Below are 20,673 nucleotides of genomic sequence, written 5' to 3'. Positions count from 1 at the left end.
TTCGTTTCACGCCCCTAACCCTAGTTCTAATGTAAACCCGACATATAGGTATTTTATTCCACGGTCTTTCTCTATCTTTCACGCAACTTGAATATTCCATCCTTGTAGAACCTCTCAGATTTTTCGGCGAAAAACTTTTCAATATGATCTTTCATGTCGACCAAATTCCTTAAAAAGCGGAATGAACTTTCCAAATAGCATTTAACAAGTGTAATAACTTATTAAAAATCAACGACCATATTTAAAGATACTTCTAGTAACGTTTCTTATTATGATATGCTTTTTTTTTACTTATTTATTTATTTATTTATTAAAATTACAATCAATTCTCGCGTTGAGAATTTTCAGTAATTTTTCTGGCGTGACGCAGTGAAATGGCTGATTATTTATAATAAGTTAATACTTATTATAGATAAGTATAATTTATAAGTAAGTATTATAAATAAGTAAATATTACTTAATTTAGATAACTAATTGAATCTAGCGTTTAGGTCTAGCGGGTAGTGCCTCTTCAGCCTGCGAATCTGGTCCGTCGTATCAAGTAGTCCAGTGATTAGGGGGTTTCGGTGTTTGTTGACTCTTTTGCTATATCTGTCGCTATATTTTGCTATTTCCTCTTTGACTGTGGGTATCTTGAGGTCGCGGTGTATTGTTTCATTGGTTACATACCAAGGTGCATCAATTAAGGATCTTAGCGTTTTCGATTGGAAGCGTTGAAGTATTTCAATGTTGGTGTTACTTGCTGTTCCCCATAGTTGGATTCCGTAGGTCCAGACAGGTTTTATTACGGTCTTGTAGAGGCTAATTTTGTTCTGTGTGCTTAGATGTATCGACATCTGGCAATCATCTTGTCCGCAGATATAGGGTCATTGTGTCGTGCGTCACGCCACATAAACTGTTGGAAAGTTTACTGTCGAGTGCCGCTACACAGCCAATATTATATCTAATATATTAATAACGATTTAGTATTATTCAAGCGTGTAGTTAACATTTTTAGAGGATACTCTCATCGCCAACATCGTTTTTCAACATTTTCAAATAACAGCGTTCACAACGTGTCTGTCACAACGTGTCCTCCACGGATCTGCTCTTTTAAACAATTTAAAATAGCGATCGTAATGTAAACCGATATTTAGCACTCTACAATTAAAATATCAATTATCGTACTCCCTTATCAAACTCTACGTTTTTCTAAGTAAAGAAACAATTTCCGTCGATAACAATAAAAGGTACTTTTGAAGGTTTTGTGTGCGTGTTAAAAGAATAAAACATGGAAATAATATTCTAACATCGCGCTGAGTTCAAATATTATAATTTATACCTGTACTTACAGCCGTTGTATCGAAATTAGACCAAAGCGTTGGCGATGTAATGGACGCACTGCGAAGTCGCGGCATGTTGGAAAATAGCATAGTAGTCTTCATGAGCGACAACGGTGCACCAACCAACGGTATACTGAGCAATCAAGGCAGCAATTACCCTCTTCGTGGCGTAAATATATTCTACATAGAACGATTGTACGTTCGTCTGGAATAGCTGAAATTTTGAGAATTTTCCAGATAAAGAACAGTCCATGGGAAGGTGGAACGAGAGGAGTCGCAGCTATCTGGAGTCCTCTGATTAGAAAATCTAAAAGAGTGTCGAATCAAATGATGTTCATGTCCGATTGGCTACCTACACTTTTATCTGCAGCAGGTTAATAGAATAATGTTAAAAGTATTAAAATCATTCTACGGTATTAGAAATTCGCGTTCTATTAAATTCTCATTTCTCGCAAAATTTTCAAAGCAACTGTAAGACAAATTATTAAAAGGATCAAGATTTTGCTATAAGTCACTTTACGTCCACATCTCTATAGAAATACTTTACCATATTGATATTGCAAGATATTACGGTAAAATTACTAAAAACGTTAACAAACACTAGATTAATTGAAACGTTTACAAAATCAGATTGACACACAGTAAAGTTTATTTTATTCAAAATTTGTGTAACCTTTAGGAGTGGACAGGATACAACTCGGAAACATCGATGGATTCGATCTCTGGCCATCCTTGGTGTCGGGCAAAATCAGTCCCAGATCCGAAATAGTGATCAACATCGATGACCTCGCTGATTATGCTGCTATTAGACGAGGCGATTTTAAATATATCATCGGCCGGACTGAAACTGGCATCGCCTGGCTTGGGGCAAGTGGAGACCCATCCGAGGGCGTTTCCCCTCGATACGATCCTCACAAAGTGTTGTACAGCAAAACTGGTGTCGCTATTTCTGGTATTATTACCGCCAAACAAGCGATGGAACTAAACAAAAAGAAAAAAGAAAACATAAGAATTGTGTACGATACTTCTTCAAAAACCAATTTTCAAGAGAAGATACTTACCAGCGAGGACATTATCGAAATGCGAAAAAAAGCACAGATAAAGTGTAACGTTACAGAGAAAGATAAGGTCAGTGTCGTACGAACAAAGATCCTATTTGAAATTACATATGTTACGTATAAGTTTTCTACGCTATTTTATTTTTATTTTCACTGATAAAAATACCATAACTTATAATAAGTTTTATAACCATCTTGTGTTGCAAACCGCTAAAAAATTTGTCTATAATTTTATTACAGATCCCTTGCGAGCCAATGATAGCACCATGTCTCTTTAATATAGAACAAGATCCTTGCGAAATGGTGAATCTTGCTGAGAGAAATCCTGTGATTTTAACTATATTTGAAACGATTCTTATTAGGCACAGATTAACCGTGATACCTCCTAGTAATTTGGATGGAGATCCCAGATCGAACCCATCGCTTTGGAATAACACCTGGACCAGTTGGGCCGAACCTAATCCATTAATGCTCGCTTATACGAATATTAAGCAGCCTGAATATTACGCCGATCAGGCGATCGTAGTAATATCTATCATTTTTTGTTTTTTCGTTATTGGAGCAATAATTGCTTTTAAGTGTCGGAAAACTAATTCGAACAACTTGGGGAATCCTGAATATCAGAATTATCATGAAAGAGTCACTTGTACTATAGATGACAGCGAAGAAGCATTTTCCATATCTAGTGTTGTACCAGGTACAAGACGAAATGATACGCCTAGACACGGAGATATAAATTGACATCTTCGAATGAGATACACGAGCGCTAAACCTCTTTTAATTACCGTAAAAATTTATTACACTCGTCGTACTCTTTTGCAAAGATAATAATATTCTATTTGAATTCTAATAATTAAACTGCACGCGATACTTGTTCATTTATAAATTCACGAAATGTATTAAATGAAAGCGAGTACACAAGTTTCACGGTTTTTATCTCGTGTCATCTCGTTCTTTACTTTCCTATAGAAAACGTGATCCATACGATATACAGGAGTATTATATCGTTAATAGGATGACAACGATAAAATACAAATTCCAAGTTTAAAGGTACCGCTTGTTCAGTAAGTTTGTTGTACTTTGAGAAAAATTCATCGAATAATTCGCAACATTTGTAAATAGTCGACAATCTTAATTAATGCTTACGAAATATTCATACTGATTAAAAACAAAAATTACACCTATGACTAGATTATATCACTTCTAACAGAATTAAACACACGCGCACGTGCGTTCATTTAACTGACATCTGTCACATGAATGATCAACAATAAAAACACTTTTATGAATAAATACCTCAATTTCATAATTTATTTATTCACCGACGCTTTCTTGTCTCTGTACAAAATTTCGTGGAAATAGAAAGTTCGAATCATCGCATTTAAAAAGCAACAAATACGGCACTTCCATTTGCGATCGATATCTAGATTTCGATGATCTTGTGTTTTGCCAGCATTTTATTTCAATTTACTATCCATTTCATTGATACCATTGATACCAAACGTTTACGTCAATAAACGGCTGGCAAATCACAGAGAATTTGCATGAAACGCATTTTGAACAAAACTGTTTGCAAAAACTATAAAGAGTAACCATCGGAATAAATATTCTTCCATCAGATATCGGAACTCGATACCCGAGAAACATCTTATACTATTAACAATTTCATAGCTAATAAAATAACTGAAATATACAGTTCTTCTCCAAGGCAATGTTTCGTTATATCTAAACACAAAAGCTATACAACGATTATAATACAATTTAGTCATGCTCTCACACTCTCTTTTCCTCTGAAGAGATGGAGCGACTTTTTCGTTTTAAAAGCTTCAGGAAAAGCTCCAGAAGCACGACGCGATTAATGTTCCAACGCTCGGAATTGTCACATTAAAAATACAGACATCTTTGCATCCTTGAATCACAGGAATACGTGCGTCACATATTTAATCACGTTTATCTCGTTCGATCTAGTCTAATTACAGGAATAGCCCCGGCAGTTGGCACTTGGCAGGAATGTATCCAGAAGGCAAGGATGGTGTTCACTTCACCGTCATTAATATTCCATCACATGTGCACCACCTTTGGCGTGCTACAATTACGTTGACATCGTGTTAATATTAATTATCTTATGATAAACATTTCTTGGATATACAAATTTCGAAAAAAGAAATAATAATGCATTGTCTCGCGATTCTAAATATTTTCTTGAGTTTATAAATTAAGACATAAAATGAAAGGAACGGATGAGGGAAAAAAATTTCATTCAACATTGAGATTAAGCATCCAAATATTTTATAGAATTAGAAACGATTAGTTAAAAGATCAATGACTGTTATTATCTCTTCAAACTAATCAAAACTAATCTATACTGATATTAGAAAACTACCTTTTTCCCCACAGCCAATTCAGTAAAACGCTCGACTGACTCTGAACATCCCTAGCTGTAAGCAGAAAATTAGAAGATTTATAGCCAACGCTTTAAAAATACCTTGATACTTCTATAAAAATCTTACAAAACATTTTCCTAAAGTTTTATATCTTGTTAAATTTCTCTTCAAACTAATCAAATGTTCTACTACATCACTTTTATGATAATGATTAAGATTAAAAAAAAATTTTAAATATAATGAAAAACAAAACACGTACAAAGCCAAACTACGTACTATTACGTAACTACTAATTACGTACTATTGCTTAATACTCTGGAAGATGAAAACTGGAAATGTTAAATATGCCTGAGGATACATACAGAGTGTATAATTTGCATTGACGAGCCGGGCAGCTGCTTCTGGGGGCAAGGTACTTAGAACGTCTTTGTGCGCTAGCAAAGACATTTGCTGTGTGTGCCTCAATTCTCGCTCATCCCTCAATCGCACGTCTTTTGCGTGGCTCACCGTTTGCAGCTGCGACAGCCTAAAGGGAAAACTAGCTTGTACAATGAAATAAGGAGCTTACTATACTACTCACAAACACATCTTAACATATTTCCGCCGAGGAAAATGTAAAGTTAATTCTCTCCTTACGAATAAAACGCTCAGAAACGAATTTACCACCGCATTCACACATTTAAAGCTCTTATAAGTAGCTTATATCTTTACAACCAGCTGATCCGTGAAGTTATTAAACTGAACCCATTAAAGTCCAATATCTATGTTTTCTTTTCTTTTGTTCGATCTAGAGATGCTATACAGGGTGTCTCCGAAATCATACTACAAGCGATCGGGTGGTGATTTTACATGTAAAAATAGGTCAGAAAAAGAAAAGAATATCACTTTTTTATTTAAGGCTCCGTTTTCGAAAAAATTAAGTTTAAAAGCCCATCAGGTACCCTGTATTAGCTGGAAATTTGGAATTATAAAACTTTTGTTTCTGCTCGTGTCTGTAGTATTAAACATAGACAATGTCACGATTTGCTGAGCTTTCAAACACACCTCTCTTGAAAATGAAGCGTTAAACGAAAAAATGTTATTCCTTCTTTTCGGCTTATTTTTACACTACCTGGCCGCTTGTACCATGATTTCGAAGGCATCTTGTATATAATTCAGGAAAAGAGATTTGAAAGAAAATTTTGCTTATCAAACCTTTGAATCTTTAATGTGCTGGGCGTAACAGGAGCTCCAAAAAATTGACACTCATTCGTTTCTTGAAACGCATTCATATTTAATTGAAAACATTTGTCTTGTTCAGATTAATTGGTGCAGAGCTTCAAACAACATGAACAGATCATACAGGGCTACAGAGGAAAGGATGAATCAACTTGGAAAGCTTGTTTCCAGATCTGCTACGCGCTAAGCAAACTTAGGGGCTAAACAAATGTGTAATCTTTTAATTAACGCAATGTTAAAAACTCTTTTTATTGAATTATGATATCCTATTTAATAGAAACTATCAGCTAAACGAATAAAAAATATTACAGAGGAGAATACGCTAGAATCAAACGTGTAATTATTTTCCTTGACACTAAAAAGTATTATTTTAAAATAATAATTCTTCGACGAAATGTTTGAATTGAAATTTATAAAAGTCCTTCAATAATAATACATCTTTTCTTTGGGAATAAAAAAGAATCAAAATAAACCATGCCTGAAGATCACTTCTATTTAAAAGCATAGAGATATATTATATGTATTAAGTCGTCCCAAAAGTTTCTCTCGTTTTATAGGGAAATAATAGATGCACAATATTCTTTTGTTTTATATTATTTTATTGAATTACGTATGATCCATTTTGTTCCATTGGAACTATAAAACGAAAGAAAGAAACATTTGGGACAACCTAATACATTACCTCATATAAAGTTAAATATTAATGTCTCAACTATTCCAAAAAGGAATGTGTATAACACTATATAGCGACTATAGTAAATAATGATAGATGTCAATGAATTATGTACTATGTATACAATTTAATTAGGATAAAAGAATATAATACATACTTCAGGGCAAGAGTTTCCTTGTCTTCTCCAATTGGAGTATCAATAGCCTCTTTCGCTATCTCGACTGGTCCCTCAGACTTTGACGGTGAAGGATGTTCCACGATTGGTTCCACAGTGCTAGAAGATGACACCTCCCTTTTTGGGCTGAGATCGGAGCTCGCTGAACTCCCCATCTTTCTTAGCTCTTCGTTCACTCTGATTGCATTAGAGAGGCGTAATTGCAATGTGTCACGTTCTTCGAGTAACTGCATCAATTCATGCGTCAATTCCTCGCATCTGACATCCCTTTGATGAAGCATATACAACGCAAGATCTAGTTCTTGCGAAGTCGACGCTTTGTTTTCTTCGTCAGAAGCTTCTACGCTTCGAACTGCAGAAGTATCAGCCGCAGGAACGTCTTTCGTTAAAACATTTCGAATTAATTCATATTCCTTCACTTTCTCTTGTAAAAGTGTCTTCAATGAATTTATTTCCGTTTCTCTGGCAGCTAAAGTATTTTTGAGTTCGGTAAGTTGTTTTCCTGCTTCATCGTATGATGCTAAAACTTCCTCTATACGTTCCTCCTTCTCATGAATTTGAATTTTCAAATTGTGAAGTTCCGCATCTTTGGTGATACTCAATTCGGCCAACCTACGTTCCTTCTCTGCCAGGTCGGAGCTTACTCGAATCAATTCTTCGTCTTTCTGGTGCAATTCGTTTTTCATTGTCTGCTCTATCGTAGAAAATTCTTTCAGCTGTTTCTTCAGATTTTCAATGTCCTTATCCCTCAATCGTAGTTCGTTTAAAATATTTTGATTTTCCTTGGCTAACTTTTGCTTTATTTCGTCGATCTCCATTTCTTTCTCTTTCAGTTTCTTCTCCAAGAATTCATGAGCCTCCAAACGAACCTGTTCTTTCTCGATACTAAGTTTTTGTATAACTTCTTTAGTTCTTTCCGAGAGCCTCTCAAATTCTTGCAAACGAGAAACTTCTTTCTGCAATTCAACAATTGTTGATTTCAAATGTTGGACTTCCTGTTCCTTACCATATAATTCAGTAGTCAACCTCTGCACCATTTCACGCAATTCAAATTCATCTGATTGAGGCTCCATGCTAGCTTGAAGAGACAACTGAGAGTCTTTCTCAGCTATGACATACTTTAGTTCATTAATTTCCTGTTCCTTGGCATACAACTCATTCTGAAGCCTAACAATTTGTTCTTGATCTTGAACCGATCTTCGATCTTTGGAATGAAGACCTGCCTCTTCTTTGGAAACAAATTCTTGATTTTGTATCTCTATTCGTTGTTTCAAAGCATCAATTTGTTTTTCCTTATCTTCGGCTCTTATAGTAGCTACTTCCAAAGCAGATTCCAACTCAGCCTTTTCATTATACAGGCAATTGATTCTTTGTTGCATTTCTTGAATTATATTGGGATACGTATTTTCATTTAAAATGTATTTCAAATGCTCAATCTCTTCTTCCTTCCTTTCCAATTCAACCTGCATGTTATCTATCGTACGCTGTAAATTTTGTTCATTATTACCCATTCTAAAAACTGGTAAACCATCTATAGTATTAGAAGAGCTCTGTTGGTGTTGACCCTGCTGTACAGTAGTTGATAATCTATCAATTTCCATTTGTTTCTCATTTAACATTTGACTGCTCTTCTCTAATAGAGATACCTTCTCATTCAAACTATGATGAGTTTCTTCTAATGTCTTACGAGTGGCTTCTAATTCCAAATTTAAACTGTCTATTCGTTCTGTTTTCCTTAAGAGCTCATTTTTTAAATCCTCTACGTTTTGTACCTCTGTACGAAGTTTATCAATTTCAATTTTATTGTTGTCTAAAACTGTCTTCTGCTCTGCGGTTTCCTGAATATGATGCTGCAAAATCGACTCTTTCTCTGTCAAAGTTAACATCGTACTTTGAACTTCTTGCTCTAAAGTCTGAATACGTAATATGTATTCATTTATACTGACTGATGCTGCTTCAGATTCATTCAAACGCTTATTCAGTTCTTCAATCGTTTCCGTATATCTTTGATTATCCAACGACAATTCCTGAACTCTTGCCTTGCTTTCAGATAACTCTAGTTGTTTCTTAGTCAACTGGTCAGTTATTGATATTAAATTAACCTGAATAGATTCTAGACTTGACTCCTTTTCCACCAAATTCTGCTTTAAAAGTTCCAATTCTTGTTGCAGAGCACGAAACTGAGAAATATCATTCTGTTTTTCAAGCGAATGCTCACTTATAACTTTCTCCGACGTCGATAGTCTTTCATTAAGATTTTGTATCTGTTTTTCTTTTTCCTCAATTTCTATTGCATGTTTCTGTACTAACTCTTGAGTAGCTTGACTGACAGTAGCACTGACAGTTTCCATACTCTGTTGCTGAATACATTCATTTTCTTTGTCACTAAGACATTTCTTCAGAATTTCCAGCTGTTGTTTCTTTTCACTGAGCTCCTGATTCAGACTCTGTATAGTGTCCTGCAATTTTAACTTTGCATCTTCATTGTCCGTATACTGTTTTTGAAGTTCCTGCTTCAAATCCGCCACTTCTTGTATTCTGATATTCAAAAGGTCGATCACTTCCACCATCGACGCATTCATAGAAGATAATTGTTTCTCTGAAGATGTTGTTAAAGCAGTTAGCTTTTCTTCTGCAGATACTTTTTCTTGTAGAACGTCCTGTAATCTTTTCTGTAGTTCGATGGCATTTGATTCGGAGGTTTCGATTTGTTGACGCAAATCGGCTATTTCCATCTCCAATTTACTAGTTTTTTCAAATGCTTCCTCCTTCAAAAAATCAGTATTTTGTCTCATGGCCGTAACTTGATCATTGGCATCCATCAAACTCTGTTCATACTGCTTCCTCAATAAATCATATTCTTCTCTAGATTTGCTTAACATTCCCTGCAATTCCGAAATTCTTTTATTTAAATCGTCTACGATCTGGATAGATTCATTTTCTTCCGCAGTTCGTTTTGATTCTGAAGCAGATAATTTCATCTTTAAATCTTCTAAGAAATGTTGAAGTTGCTCATTTTCATTTGCAAGCGCCTCCATCTCATCCTTAAGATCGTCGATCTCATCCTTATATGTTTTACACAAATTTTCATAATCTGCTTCTTGAACAGATCGCTTTTCTCGAGAACGTTCCTGTGTAGCTGGCTTAGACTCTTCGTTCGAAGAAATGTTTTCATTTTGAGAAATGTCAGTTTCGTCTAACTTAACTGCACTTCCCCGTAGTCGTTTGTCAAGAGCCTCGACTTTATCAGATAATTCCTTATTTTGAATACGTAATACTTCCATATCCATGTCCTGTCTTTCTTTCATTTCCATATACCTTTCATTCGCAGAAACTACCACATCTAAACGTTTTATCAAAGCCTCTTTCTCAGCAACAGTATTTTTCTGTTCTTCTTTAAGCTCTACCAAGGTCTTTTCCAATTTACTAATCTGAGACTTCAATTCTTCCTCTATTGCAGAATCCAATTCATAAAAATCACTTGCTGATTTCTGTATTTTTATCTGTTGCTGGAGACTCTCTAGCTGTACCTTATACTCCTTCAATTTTTTTATCATTTTTGCATTCCTCAATTGAGTAGTTTTGCTTTCTTCCATCATCTTCTCCTTCTCTTTCTCTAAATCTTTGATCTGATCCTGAAGATCATCTATTTTGGCTTGTAACTGCATTTCCTTGCTTGGAATCAATGTAGTAGTGAGATGCTGTTCATCAGCTAACTGAGCATCATCCGCATTCCATCCCCAGGTTTCCTCGTCGAGTTTTTCCATCGATCCAGCATCCCATGCTGCTTCCACATCCAAGGAAACCTCCTGCTGAATTTCCTCTGTTGTAACTTTCGTGATCTCCGGTCCTGTCTGTTGTCCAACAGTAATTTCCTCTAATGGAGTAGATTCTTTCGACGTATCCGTGATGGTAAGCGTTTTATCGGACTGTTTATTCGCCTCTTCCAGAGCTCGAGTAAGATTTACAACTAGTTCTCTAGCTTCATCTCTCTCGTGCATAGTTTTCTCAATCTCCATCTGCAAGTGTCGTTCAACGTTCATAGAGTCCTTCAATTCCTCCATGGACCTAGACAAATCATTCACTTGCAGTTGCAACAAATCTCTCTCCTTGGTAAGAATTGATACACGATTTTCCAGCTCTGGTATCAACTCAAGATCGGTAGAATTTTTCAATTCTGCCTCTAAGTTATTTATTTGTAATTTGCACGAGTCCAAAAGGACTTTTTGTTGGTTTTGATCTTCAACAGTTTTGTTTAACTCTTCCTTCATGGAGATTAAAGTCATGTTTAATTTCTCTATCTGATTATCTTTAGCTAACAATGAATCCTTGAACTTATTTTCGATATCATTTTGCTGTTCCACCATTTGCGTACTAAGATTATGTAACTCTACATTCAGTAAATCAACCTGTTTTTCTTTTTCAGTCAGTACTTCTTTTAGCTTCTCCACATTTGCCTCTGCAGCATGTAATTGTTTCTGTGAAACTTCTAATTCTTCAACACATTGACTATAATTCTGAGATATCTGTGTCCTCTCTTCAATCATCAATTTTTGCAGATGATTAATCTCTTGAGTTAGATTAGAGCACTGTGCTTCCTTTTCATTTAATAAAGTCTGCAATCTTCTCACTTCTTTGTTAGTCAAAAGATCGGAATTGGAAGCAGATGACATACCAAAGATTTTAGAAGCATCAAATAATTGGGGAGCATTATTTTGAGGAGCACTGTCAAGAACGGGTGACTCTTTCTTTGATTTTTCTATAGGTTCTGTATTCAAATTTCTATACGCATCTAACTCCATCTTTAATTCCTCTATTCTCTTTTCACTGGATTCTTTATCGACTTTAAGAGATTCAATTTCTTGTTCCAAACTGTGTCTAGTATCTTCCAACAGTTTTTCTGCCATTTCTCTCTGTGCTTCCATTGATTTAAGAGAATCTATTTGAAAGTTCAATTGTTGTTCTAGTTCATCAGCGCGTTTCTGAACAATTTGCATCTTTTGTTGCATGTTTAATAATTCTGTTTCTCGTACTTTGCATTCTTTGTTTAAATCAGAATTTAATAGATCAGCACCTTCCAATCTTTCTGTGTTCTGTTTATTATCTTCCAATATCTGCTCTGTTCTAACTATCTTCTCTTCCAAAGTAGCATTTCTAGATTGCTGTTCTTCAACTTTTCCTATCAATTCTTTATTTTCTCTTAATGTTTCCTCCAATTTTGCTTTCACCTCCTCGTGATTTGCTATCAATGAATTATACTGGAACAAAAGATCATTGTATGGATCTTCCAATGATCTGTTTCTCATACTAGTTTGATTCATCAAATCGTTGAATCTAAGAGATTCTCTCATCTGAACAAAGTTACCAATGGAATTAGCTAATTCATTATCCAAATTCTCAATTTCAGCTTCTCGTTCTTGTAATTTTGCTTCCAATGCTTGCACCAAAGTCTGGCATTGTTCACAATGACTACAATGTTGGACTCCAGTCATTTTTGTATCATCTTCAGTAACTTCTTCTTCCAAAGTTTGAGTGGTTTCCGTTGATGTGTTAATAACTGCTTTCTCCATTTGCTCGATGAACAATCTGCGTTCTTCTGACTCTTTTTCAACAATTTCCAATTTTTCATTAATATGCGCCTGCTTTGACAGTAATAGCCCATTTTGAGCCTTAAGATCATTAATTAATGCAAGCTGGTCAACATACTCTGCTTCCATAACTTGCATTCGTACACTAAGCTCTCTAGCTTTCTCCTTTATGTCCTCTAGCTCCAATTGTTTACGTCCATTTTCTTGAATAACCTGCTGTTTATAAGATTCATATTCCGAGATTATATTCTGTTTGCTTTCTCTTTCTGTTGCAAGTTCTGCTGTAGAAGATTCAATATCTTTACGTAACTTCACAATTTCCTCTTCCATTTCTGTAAGTTGTTGCATAAGGAGAGGCATCTTCTCCTTTGAATTAGTCAAATCATTTGTTAATCTTTCGATATTTTTGGAAGCTTCTGTAGACTCGTTTCTAGCTTGTATTAGTTTCTCTTCTAAATCGGCTATTCTATTATCCTTTTCGCGTATTGCAATCTCCACATCTTGAATTTGCTTGTTTTTAGCTTCTTTTTCATCTTTTTCGGTCGTCCACTTCTCTTCGAGCTCGGTAACTCTACTCTCAAGTTCTTGACATACCGCTGTCTTCTTCTTTAGATTAGCGGCAATTTTTTTCATCTTTTCTAGCTGCATTTGTATCTTGTCGTCCGAATCCTTTAACTTTTGCTCCAAATCGGCAACTTTAGCTTCTAAAGCAAGTTTAGTTTCTTCAGTTATATTACGACCAACTAGTCTTTCCTTTTCTTCTAATTCACCTTTCAAGATTTCACATTCTTGCATCTTGGCATTCAATTCTTCAATTACATTTTCAAGTCTCTGGTTTTGCAGTTGGGTATCTTCAGTATGCTTCACTTTTAATTGTTCTATTTGTTTATATGTGCTTCTTAATTCTGCTTGCACATCATTCACAAATCCTGTATTATTATCTATAATGCTCTGTAATTCCCAAACTTGCCTTTCAGCTTCACTTTTTTCATTCTTAGCTTCCACAATTTGTACTTCTAGATGATCTTTCATTGTAATTAAATCAACAAATTCTCGTTGCTTCTCGACTAATTGATTTTGAACATCGTAATTTTGCTGAGACAGATTTTTTACTTTTTCCAATAAATTACTATTTTCTTTTGTGGTTGCATTGATCTTACACTCTAGTTCATCAAGGATCATATTCTTATCTTTCAATTGCTCTACCAAAGCATCATAATCTTTCATAGGTTTTGATTCCTTTACTTTGTTATTCAATTCAACAACGTCTTTTCTCAAAAAATGTATTTCTTCTTCTTTACTTTTCACTAGATTACTAAGATTTGCTATTTCGTTAGATATCGACGTTAGCAATGAATCTTTGTCTTGGATTAACATTTTATAGTTATTAAGTTCATCCTGTAAACTATCTATCATAATCATTTTATTTTGTAATTCTGCATTTTTAGCTTGTAACTCTTGATTTTTGTCTTCAATAATTGCTTTCAAATTAGCAATTTCATTATCCTTTTCAGAGACAGCTGCAATCTGCTCCTGATGCTTTAATTCAAATGTCGTCGTTGTACTATGCAATTGTTGTTGCAGTGAAATAATTTCTGCATCTTTCTTCTCCTTTTCATCTAGCAATATTTTGTATTCATTTTGCAAAATTTTGAATCCCTCTTCGATGGAAGCTTTTCCTGCTTCCAGTTTCTCCATTTTTTCTTGCATTTCATTGCACTTATATTTCCATTCTTCTAAAGTATTAAACATTTCTTTTAATTCATTTTCCAAGCTTTCTGCTTTCTTTCCAGACTTTTCACATTCCATAATCTGTTTACCTTTTTCCTCTAATTCTTCTTCCTTGTTTGCAAGTTTTATTTTCATTTCTTCAATTAGGCCTGTTTGTTCTGTGATTAAGCTTTTGCATTTTTCTATTTCATGTTCTAAGGAAGCAATAATCATGGATTCTGTTTGTTGAGACAGGGCATCATCGGATTGTGGAGTTTCAAATACTTCCTGACCCGATTTCTGTAAACCAGTGCTGTCTTGAACAGCATCTTGTTTTTCTTGATTTAGTTTTTCTAATTTTTCAATAAGTTCTAACTTCTCATTATCAGGATCATCTTGCAACATTTGATTCATTTTTAGATGTAATTTTTCTTTTTCTAGCATCACTTCAGTTAAATTATCTTTCAACTTTTGATTAAAACTTTTAAGTTCTGACACCTTTGTAACTACTTCTTCATTTTCTTTCAATAACTCTTCTATTTTGGTTCTCAAATCATTGATTTGAAGATCCTGAGTCGTTTCATGCCACTGATCTAATGAATTACGTAATTCTTTTACCTCTTTTTGTAAAAGACTTTTTTCTTCCATTAATATATCAACTTGTGCTTTAAAATCAATTTCTCTAATTGATATCTCAGAAGCTTCAGATAATTTTGTTTCAATTTGAGAATCATCATCCAATTTGACAATCGTAGACAATGTTTCAATTTGTTTCTGCAATTTACTATTCTCTTCAATAAGATTTGTTATTTGAATTCTGAGGTTAGATAATTCTACAGACTGATTATCATTTTCTTGTAATAAAGTATCAACTTTTAATTTCAAATCAACGTTTGATTTAGATTCTACATATTCTAGTTGTTCCTCAAGTTTTGTAAGTTTAATTACAAGTTCGCTATTTTCTTGTGTGAGAAGCTCGATTTTTGTTATACTTTCGTTATGCTCTGGAATCCGTTCAAAAGATTCTGTCGAACCCGTATCAGAAGATCCTTTCTCTTCCACTCTGCTTAATTTCATCGTTAAATCCGTGTTTTCTTGGGTTAATTGATCAATCTTCTTTAATAATTCATTTTTATCCGGGTCATTTATAGATTCTGTAGATTCAGCATGGAAATTTTCTTTTTCTTGAAGTTTATTTAATTTAAGGGTTAAATTACTATTTTTCTGTGTCAAATCTTCGACCTTTTTCAATAAATCAGTTTTGTCTAATTCTTGTACAGTTTCGAACGACTCTGTTGACCCAGTGTCAGATGTTCCTTTTTCCTCGAGTTTTGATATTCTATTATATAACTCGGTATTTTCTCGTGTTAAGGTTGTCACTTGTTTGATCAATTCTGTATGATTAGCTTCCGTTGAAGATTCTAGTTTACTTTCATTTTGCAATCTGTGCATAGCTTCTAATTGCTCTTCAAGATCTACTACTTTCATTTCTGCAGTTACTCTAAGATTTTCGGATTCTGCATTTTCTGCCTCTAGAGACGAAATTTCCCGCTTCGCCATATGGAGCTCTAAAGTGAAAATCAAATACTCATTATGGAATAATTAAATCTATATTTTATGCCTTTTAAAATTTTTTTACATTTGGTATTCAATATTAATTTTATATTCAAATTAATACAAAAAAAAAACAATACATAGATTACCTTGCATAAGATCCAATTTTTGATTCTCTAGAGTAGCAATGGCTTCAATTTGCATTTCAATTTCTTTCGTTTGAGCAGAAACTTTACTTTCAAGATCAACAACACGTTCTTGCCAATCTCCTGCTGAGGCTATGCAAATCGTACAACATGCCAATAATGTATGTATATAATTGATATTAATTGATAGTAAATACAAAAGCAAGCAACTTAAATATTACATTATCACAAGTAAATCCATATTCAACAAGCTTAGATTCAACAAGCTTAGATTCAACAAACTTAGATTCAACAAGTTTAGATTCAACAATTTTTAAGTAAACATATCAACTGTTCTCCAATTATTAATTAACCTTACACAAATTAATTAATTTTAAGATTAATTGATCTTACACTAAACATGATTAATATTCTTCAAATCATTAATTCAACAAACAAATTCCCAAATTTAAAGCAAACATAAATTGGTCTGTTTGTTAATTTAATTATCGCCTATTTATTTATTAATATATCCAAGTGTTAACTTGTATATTTTGAACCATATTAGACAGTTATTTTATATGATATTAATAATATTATACAATATACTGTAAAGGTTTTAAAAAAGATGGCAAAATTGCTTTTTTTTCTAATTGTTCATGCAAGTATGTTAATTATGCAAAAAATCATGTAAAAGGTAATACAAAATTTAATATTTGCTAACAAATAAATCTAGTTCTATGAATCAGAGTGTAGCAAACTTTGACAAGTAAAGTAGGTACCATGTTATGTTAAAATAATAAACCTGATATAACATAATTGATTAGTAATCTCAATAAATATTTATATAATATAGTATAAGTATCTAACTAATCAAGTAAAAAGATTCCATCACCGGAAATTAGCACAATTACAATTGTCTCAATAGCAATATTTCTCTTATGGGGTAAGCAACAAGAATACAAAAAATATTAACAATTTGTGCTATATATATATATATGTATACATATATGACTAATTCACATATACAAGATCAGTTATCAAAAATTCAATATAAATTTCTTATATGTATCATTAAATACATATGTATAAATATGTACATAGGTATTGAAATTTGTCTGCAGTAAGGAAGACAACAACAGGACTTATGGATAATTATTTTAAGAATAATATAAATAGACAATGCATTGCACGTAAAATTGATAACAAAACTAGAACAATGAAAACAACGATGACAGAATTTCTGCCCTGGTTCCTACCTTTAAGCTCATCAAAGTCTACCAGACTCAGCTGAAGGTTACCTTTCTCTTCCTCTAATAATGCCACTTGGTTCCCCAATCTGACAAGTTCTGCATTTGTATCAGACACCTAAATTACAAAATTACATGTAAATGAACTTCATTATTATTTTAAGTAAGTATACTTCCAAATAATTGATCAATTTAAAAATTATATAGCTTTGAAATGATTAATAAATTTTTGGCCTTATAAACTTATAAATTAATAGTATTAATATATTTTACCTTTTTAAAGTTCTCCAACTGTTTTTGTAGGCTTTTTATTTTACTTTTATGTTGTGCTTTAATTTTAATCATACTCTTATTTAATTCTTCCAATTCTTTGGTAAGTTTCATCACTTTTTCACCTTCTTTAATTGTACTTTCTTCTGGCAATTTTGCCACGATTTCATTTTTTTGTTCTTCAAGTTTATGTACCAAATTTTCAAGATCAGTTATTTTATTTGAATATTCTTCATTTTTTAATGTTAAATCTACTACTTGATTTTGCAATTCTGCTTTAGATTCTTCTTCAAGAAGCTTATTAGATTGTTTTAACTCTTCTACTAAATTTTCAAGTTCAACTATTCTATTATCCTTCTCCATTATTGCACCATTACCATGCATAGATATATTTACAATTTTATCTTGTAATTCTGCAACACCTTTTTGTAACTCATATTTTTCATCTTGCAACTGCTTATTATTATGTTCCAATTTTTCCAATTTAAACTGCAAATCATCGACAGTCGGATCTCTGACTATTCCAATACCAGATTCCAGTTTAAATACTCGTTCATTAGCTTCTGCTAACTTCAACTCATAATCTTTTAACTGTTGTAATAAATTCTCATTTTTCGCTTTAAGGGAAGATTCCATTAGTACAAAATTTTCTTGCATTGATTTCATTGCTTCTTTAGTTTCTACCAAAGCATCCATTGTGGAACGAGAAAAGTCAGCACTTGCTGACTCAGACAACTTTTGCTTGTTAATTTCTTTCTTAAACCTAAATAAAGTAATAGATAAAAGAAATAATAAATAAATATATTTTAATCAGTTATAAAATATATTTAACAAGTTTATAAAATTACCCATCAACCGAATTTTCTAGTTCTGTTATTTTATTATCCCTTTCTTGCAATTGTATTAAGAGATTTTCATTCTTATTTTTCAGGGATGTCTCTAAAAGTACAAAGTGTTCCTGCATCGTTCGCATTTCGTCTTTCGTATCTTCGAGAGTATCTAACGTCGTTTTGCCCTTTTTTGAAAGATCTGCAGACATAAGGGTAACTGCCTTTGTCTTAGATTCAATAACAGAGTCTTTTTCTTTTAAATTTTCTTGGAGATCCATAATTGTAGCTTCAAGCTCCAAAATTTTATTAGTAAGTTCTGCAATTTTGTTTTCTTTTTCCTGAATACTCTCAATTTGTATTGGCGACATGACCTATAATTAAAATATTAAGTGTAATTGCCAATAGCATAGTAAAAATACTTATTATTGAAAAGATGTAAAAATTATTTGCTTACATCAGAAGTAATCATGACTGGTTTAACAGGGGCAATGGATGATAATTGATCCCTTTGAAAACCCACTACTGCCACATCTTTTTCTTCTAATTGTTGCCTAATAGCTTCTACTTTCTCTTCAACTGCACGTTTAGTTTCTATTATTTCTTTGTTACGTTGTTCAAAAGCTTTTCTATTTTCTGCTAGCTTCTTTTGGAGTAAAGTAGACTTTGCTTTTGCAGTTTTTGCCTGACTAATATCATCAATACTTCCTTCAGATGTATCTGCCAAAGATGTCTCAGATGTATGAGTTACATCTGTAGAAGTCAAATTTCTTTCTCTACTCTTACGTGACAATTTAGCTCTGGATTTAATTTTGGAAAGTCTCCTTGCATATTCCTAAATTTAAATTTAAATTTTCAATGAAATATTCAAATCTTTTCATTAAAATTTTATACATTAATATTTATTACCTGAACTTCCTCTTCTTTCTTTTTTAAACTCTGTTTATTTTTCAACATAATTTCTTTAAGAGATTCTAACTGGCTTTTATTTTGTTCACATTTTTCTTTCGCATGCGCCATAGATTCAGATGTTTCCCCTTCCGTGCTTCCTGGTGGTTCTTCTGATGCACCCCACATTGTAAACTGTAGAATTAAGAACAATAAAAACCACTTCATTATAATTTGTATAAAACAAACATAAACTCTTTTAAATAAGAAATTATGATGTCAATGGCAGTGAAAGTTTCTATAAAGTGGTCAGACAGTGTGTCACCCACTGCTCTCATTTTTATAGACTAATTGGATGAAAGCTAAACGGGGGTAAACTAATTGTATTATCTATATGTATAGATATTGAATGTCAGAATATACACGAGTTACCTTGTGGCATATTTAATGCTTACAACACAGCATTTAAGTAGGAACTTTTTCAATGACATCTTATATAAACTATCAGATAAGAAATATACTAATATTATAATCAGACTTATGTATTGTACATAGATATTTTCATTAATGCGTACTTAAATATCACATATATTAATTTTAATGTATACATATTATATACAACAATAAGAAATATACATTTAATATAAATCTAGATATAAAACTTTTAGTACTTATGTATATTTAATATGAATTTATTTTTATATATCAAAACATTTATACAGCTACAATATAAAACATATATAAAACATTTATATATTTGCTTAATATAATATCAAAAAATAATTAAACAAATTCTACATACAATATTCTAAACTGAAATTATAATATGACACATATGGCTTTCTAATGAATAGATAACTGAAGAAGTTAACCTCAAAATATGTTTAATTAGAAAAAGAACATGATATACATAAATTACGAAGTAAATAGATAATATGATAAACAATAAATAAAATTGCATAGATAAGTTTAAATAGTAATGAGATGACGTAATTTATGTTACAAGAGAAAAGTACATATTCTAACATTCTTTGACATTAAAAACTAGGAATCATATCAAAATAATTGATTTTCATATATGTTCTAAATAAACTTGTATTTTTATAAGAACACAAAGTAATTATTTTTCAAACTGTATTTACCTTTATTTATATTTCTGAAATTGTCAAGATGGAAACCCGTTATCATTCGTGCACATATTTTATTAAAGTATTTTTATCACTCACATCTTTATGTAATCAATACCAAATCCATTCATGTCCATATTTCATTAATTTTACAATATTTACAATAATTTTACTAATAAGTACATAAAAATACCAGGTAAATTGTAATCCTATGTCTCAAAATGTAAAGTCTACATTACTCCCTTTACATACGGAAGCAGTTGGAGTTTGAAGTGTTGGTTGGATTTCTTAAGCGCATATGTGCTGCCACATTACGGAAGTCTTTATGACTGTTAGAAGATTTAGAATAACAATTTAAAACTTATACAATTCTATTCCGAATATATTCCTTAATTTTTCTTCATATATTAGAACTTTCATTTTTATATTAGTGAAATACAAATTGGAAACCTCTATTATGTACTTACTATGAAAACCATAAATTTAATGATTTAATTTTGCAAT

At 32.6% G+C, this 20,673-nt stretch overlaps 2 protein-coding genes across 5 annotated transcripts; one reads left to right on the top strand and one right to left on the bottom strand.

Annotated features, from left to right (window-relative positions):
* Positions 1-1,315: 1,315 nt before the first annotated feature.
* LOC100748821 (arylsulfatase J-like) lies at positions 1,316-3,675 on the top strand. The gene is made up of 4 exons (XM_003490336.4): positions 1,316-1,491; positions 1,560-1,695; positions 2,002-2,450; positions 2,621-3,675. The coding sequence occupies exons 1-4, from the start codon at positions 1,372-1,374 to the stop codon at positions 3,119-3,121; spliced, it is 1,206 nt and encodes a 401-aa protein (XP_003490384.3). The 5' UTR covers positions 1,316-1,371; the 3' UTR covers positions 3,122-3,675.
* On the bottom strand, positions 3,670-20,446 carry LOC100745173 (golgin subfamily B member 1). Of its 4 annotated transcripts, none has more exons than XM_012386748.3 (11): positions 20,185-20,446; positions 19,064-19,237; positions 18,612-18,989; positions 18,176-18,528; positions 17,331-18,090; positions 17,067-17,175; positions 15,832-15,960; positions 6,813-15,696; positions 5,127-5,290; positions 4,764-4,818; positions 3,670-4,466 (listed from the first exon to the last, which is right to left on the bottom strand). In XM_012386748.3, the coding sequence occupies exons 2-11, from the start codon at positions 19,229-19,231 to the stop codon at positions 4,442-4,444; spliced, it is 11,025 nt and encodes a 3,674-aa protein (XP_012242171.1). In that variant the 5' UTR covers positions 19,232-19,237; positions 20,185-20,446; the 3' UTR covers positions 3,670-4,441. The 4 variants fall into 4 exon arrangements, 3 of the variants coding, with proteins under 3 accessions (XP_012242171.1, XP_012242172.1, XP_012242170.2); XM_012386749.3 differs by having other exon boundaries at positions 17,109-17,175; XM_012386747.3 differs by lacking the exon at positions 20,185-20,446 and having other exon boundaries at positions 19,064-19,285.
* Between the last annotated feature and the right edge of the window lie 227 nt (positions 20,447-20,673).

The sequence above is a fragment of the Bombus impatiens genome, unplaced genomic scaffold (genome assembly GCF_000188095.3).
Source record: "Bombus impatiens unplaced genomic scaffold, BIMP_2.2 scf_0418, whole genome shotgun sequence".
NCBI lineage: Eukaryota > Metazoa > Arthropoda > Insecta > Hymenoptera > Apidae > Bombus > Bombus impatiens.
The sequence above is the reverse complement of the archived record's forward strand: the minus strand, read 5'-3'. Positions and strand labels throughout refer to the sequence as shown.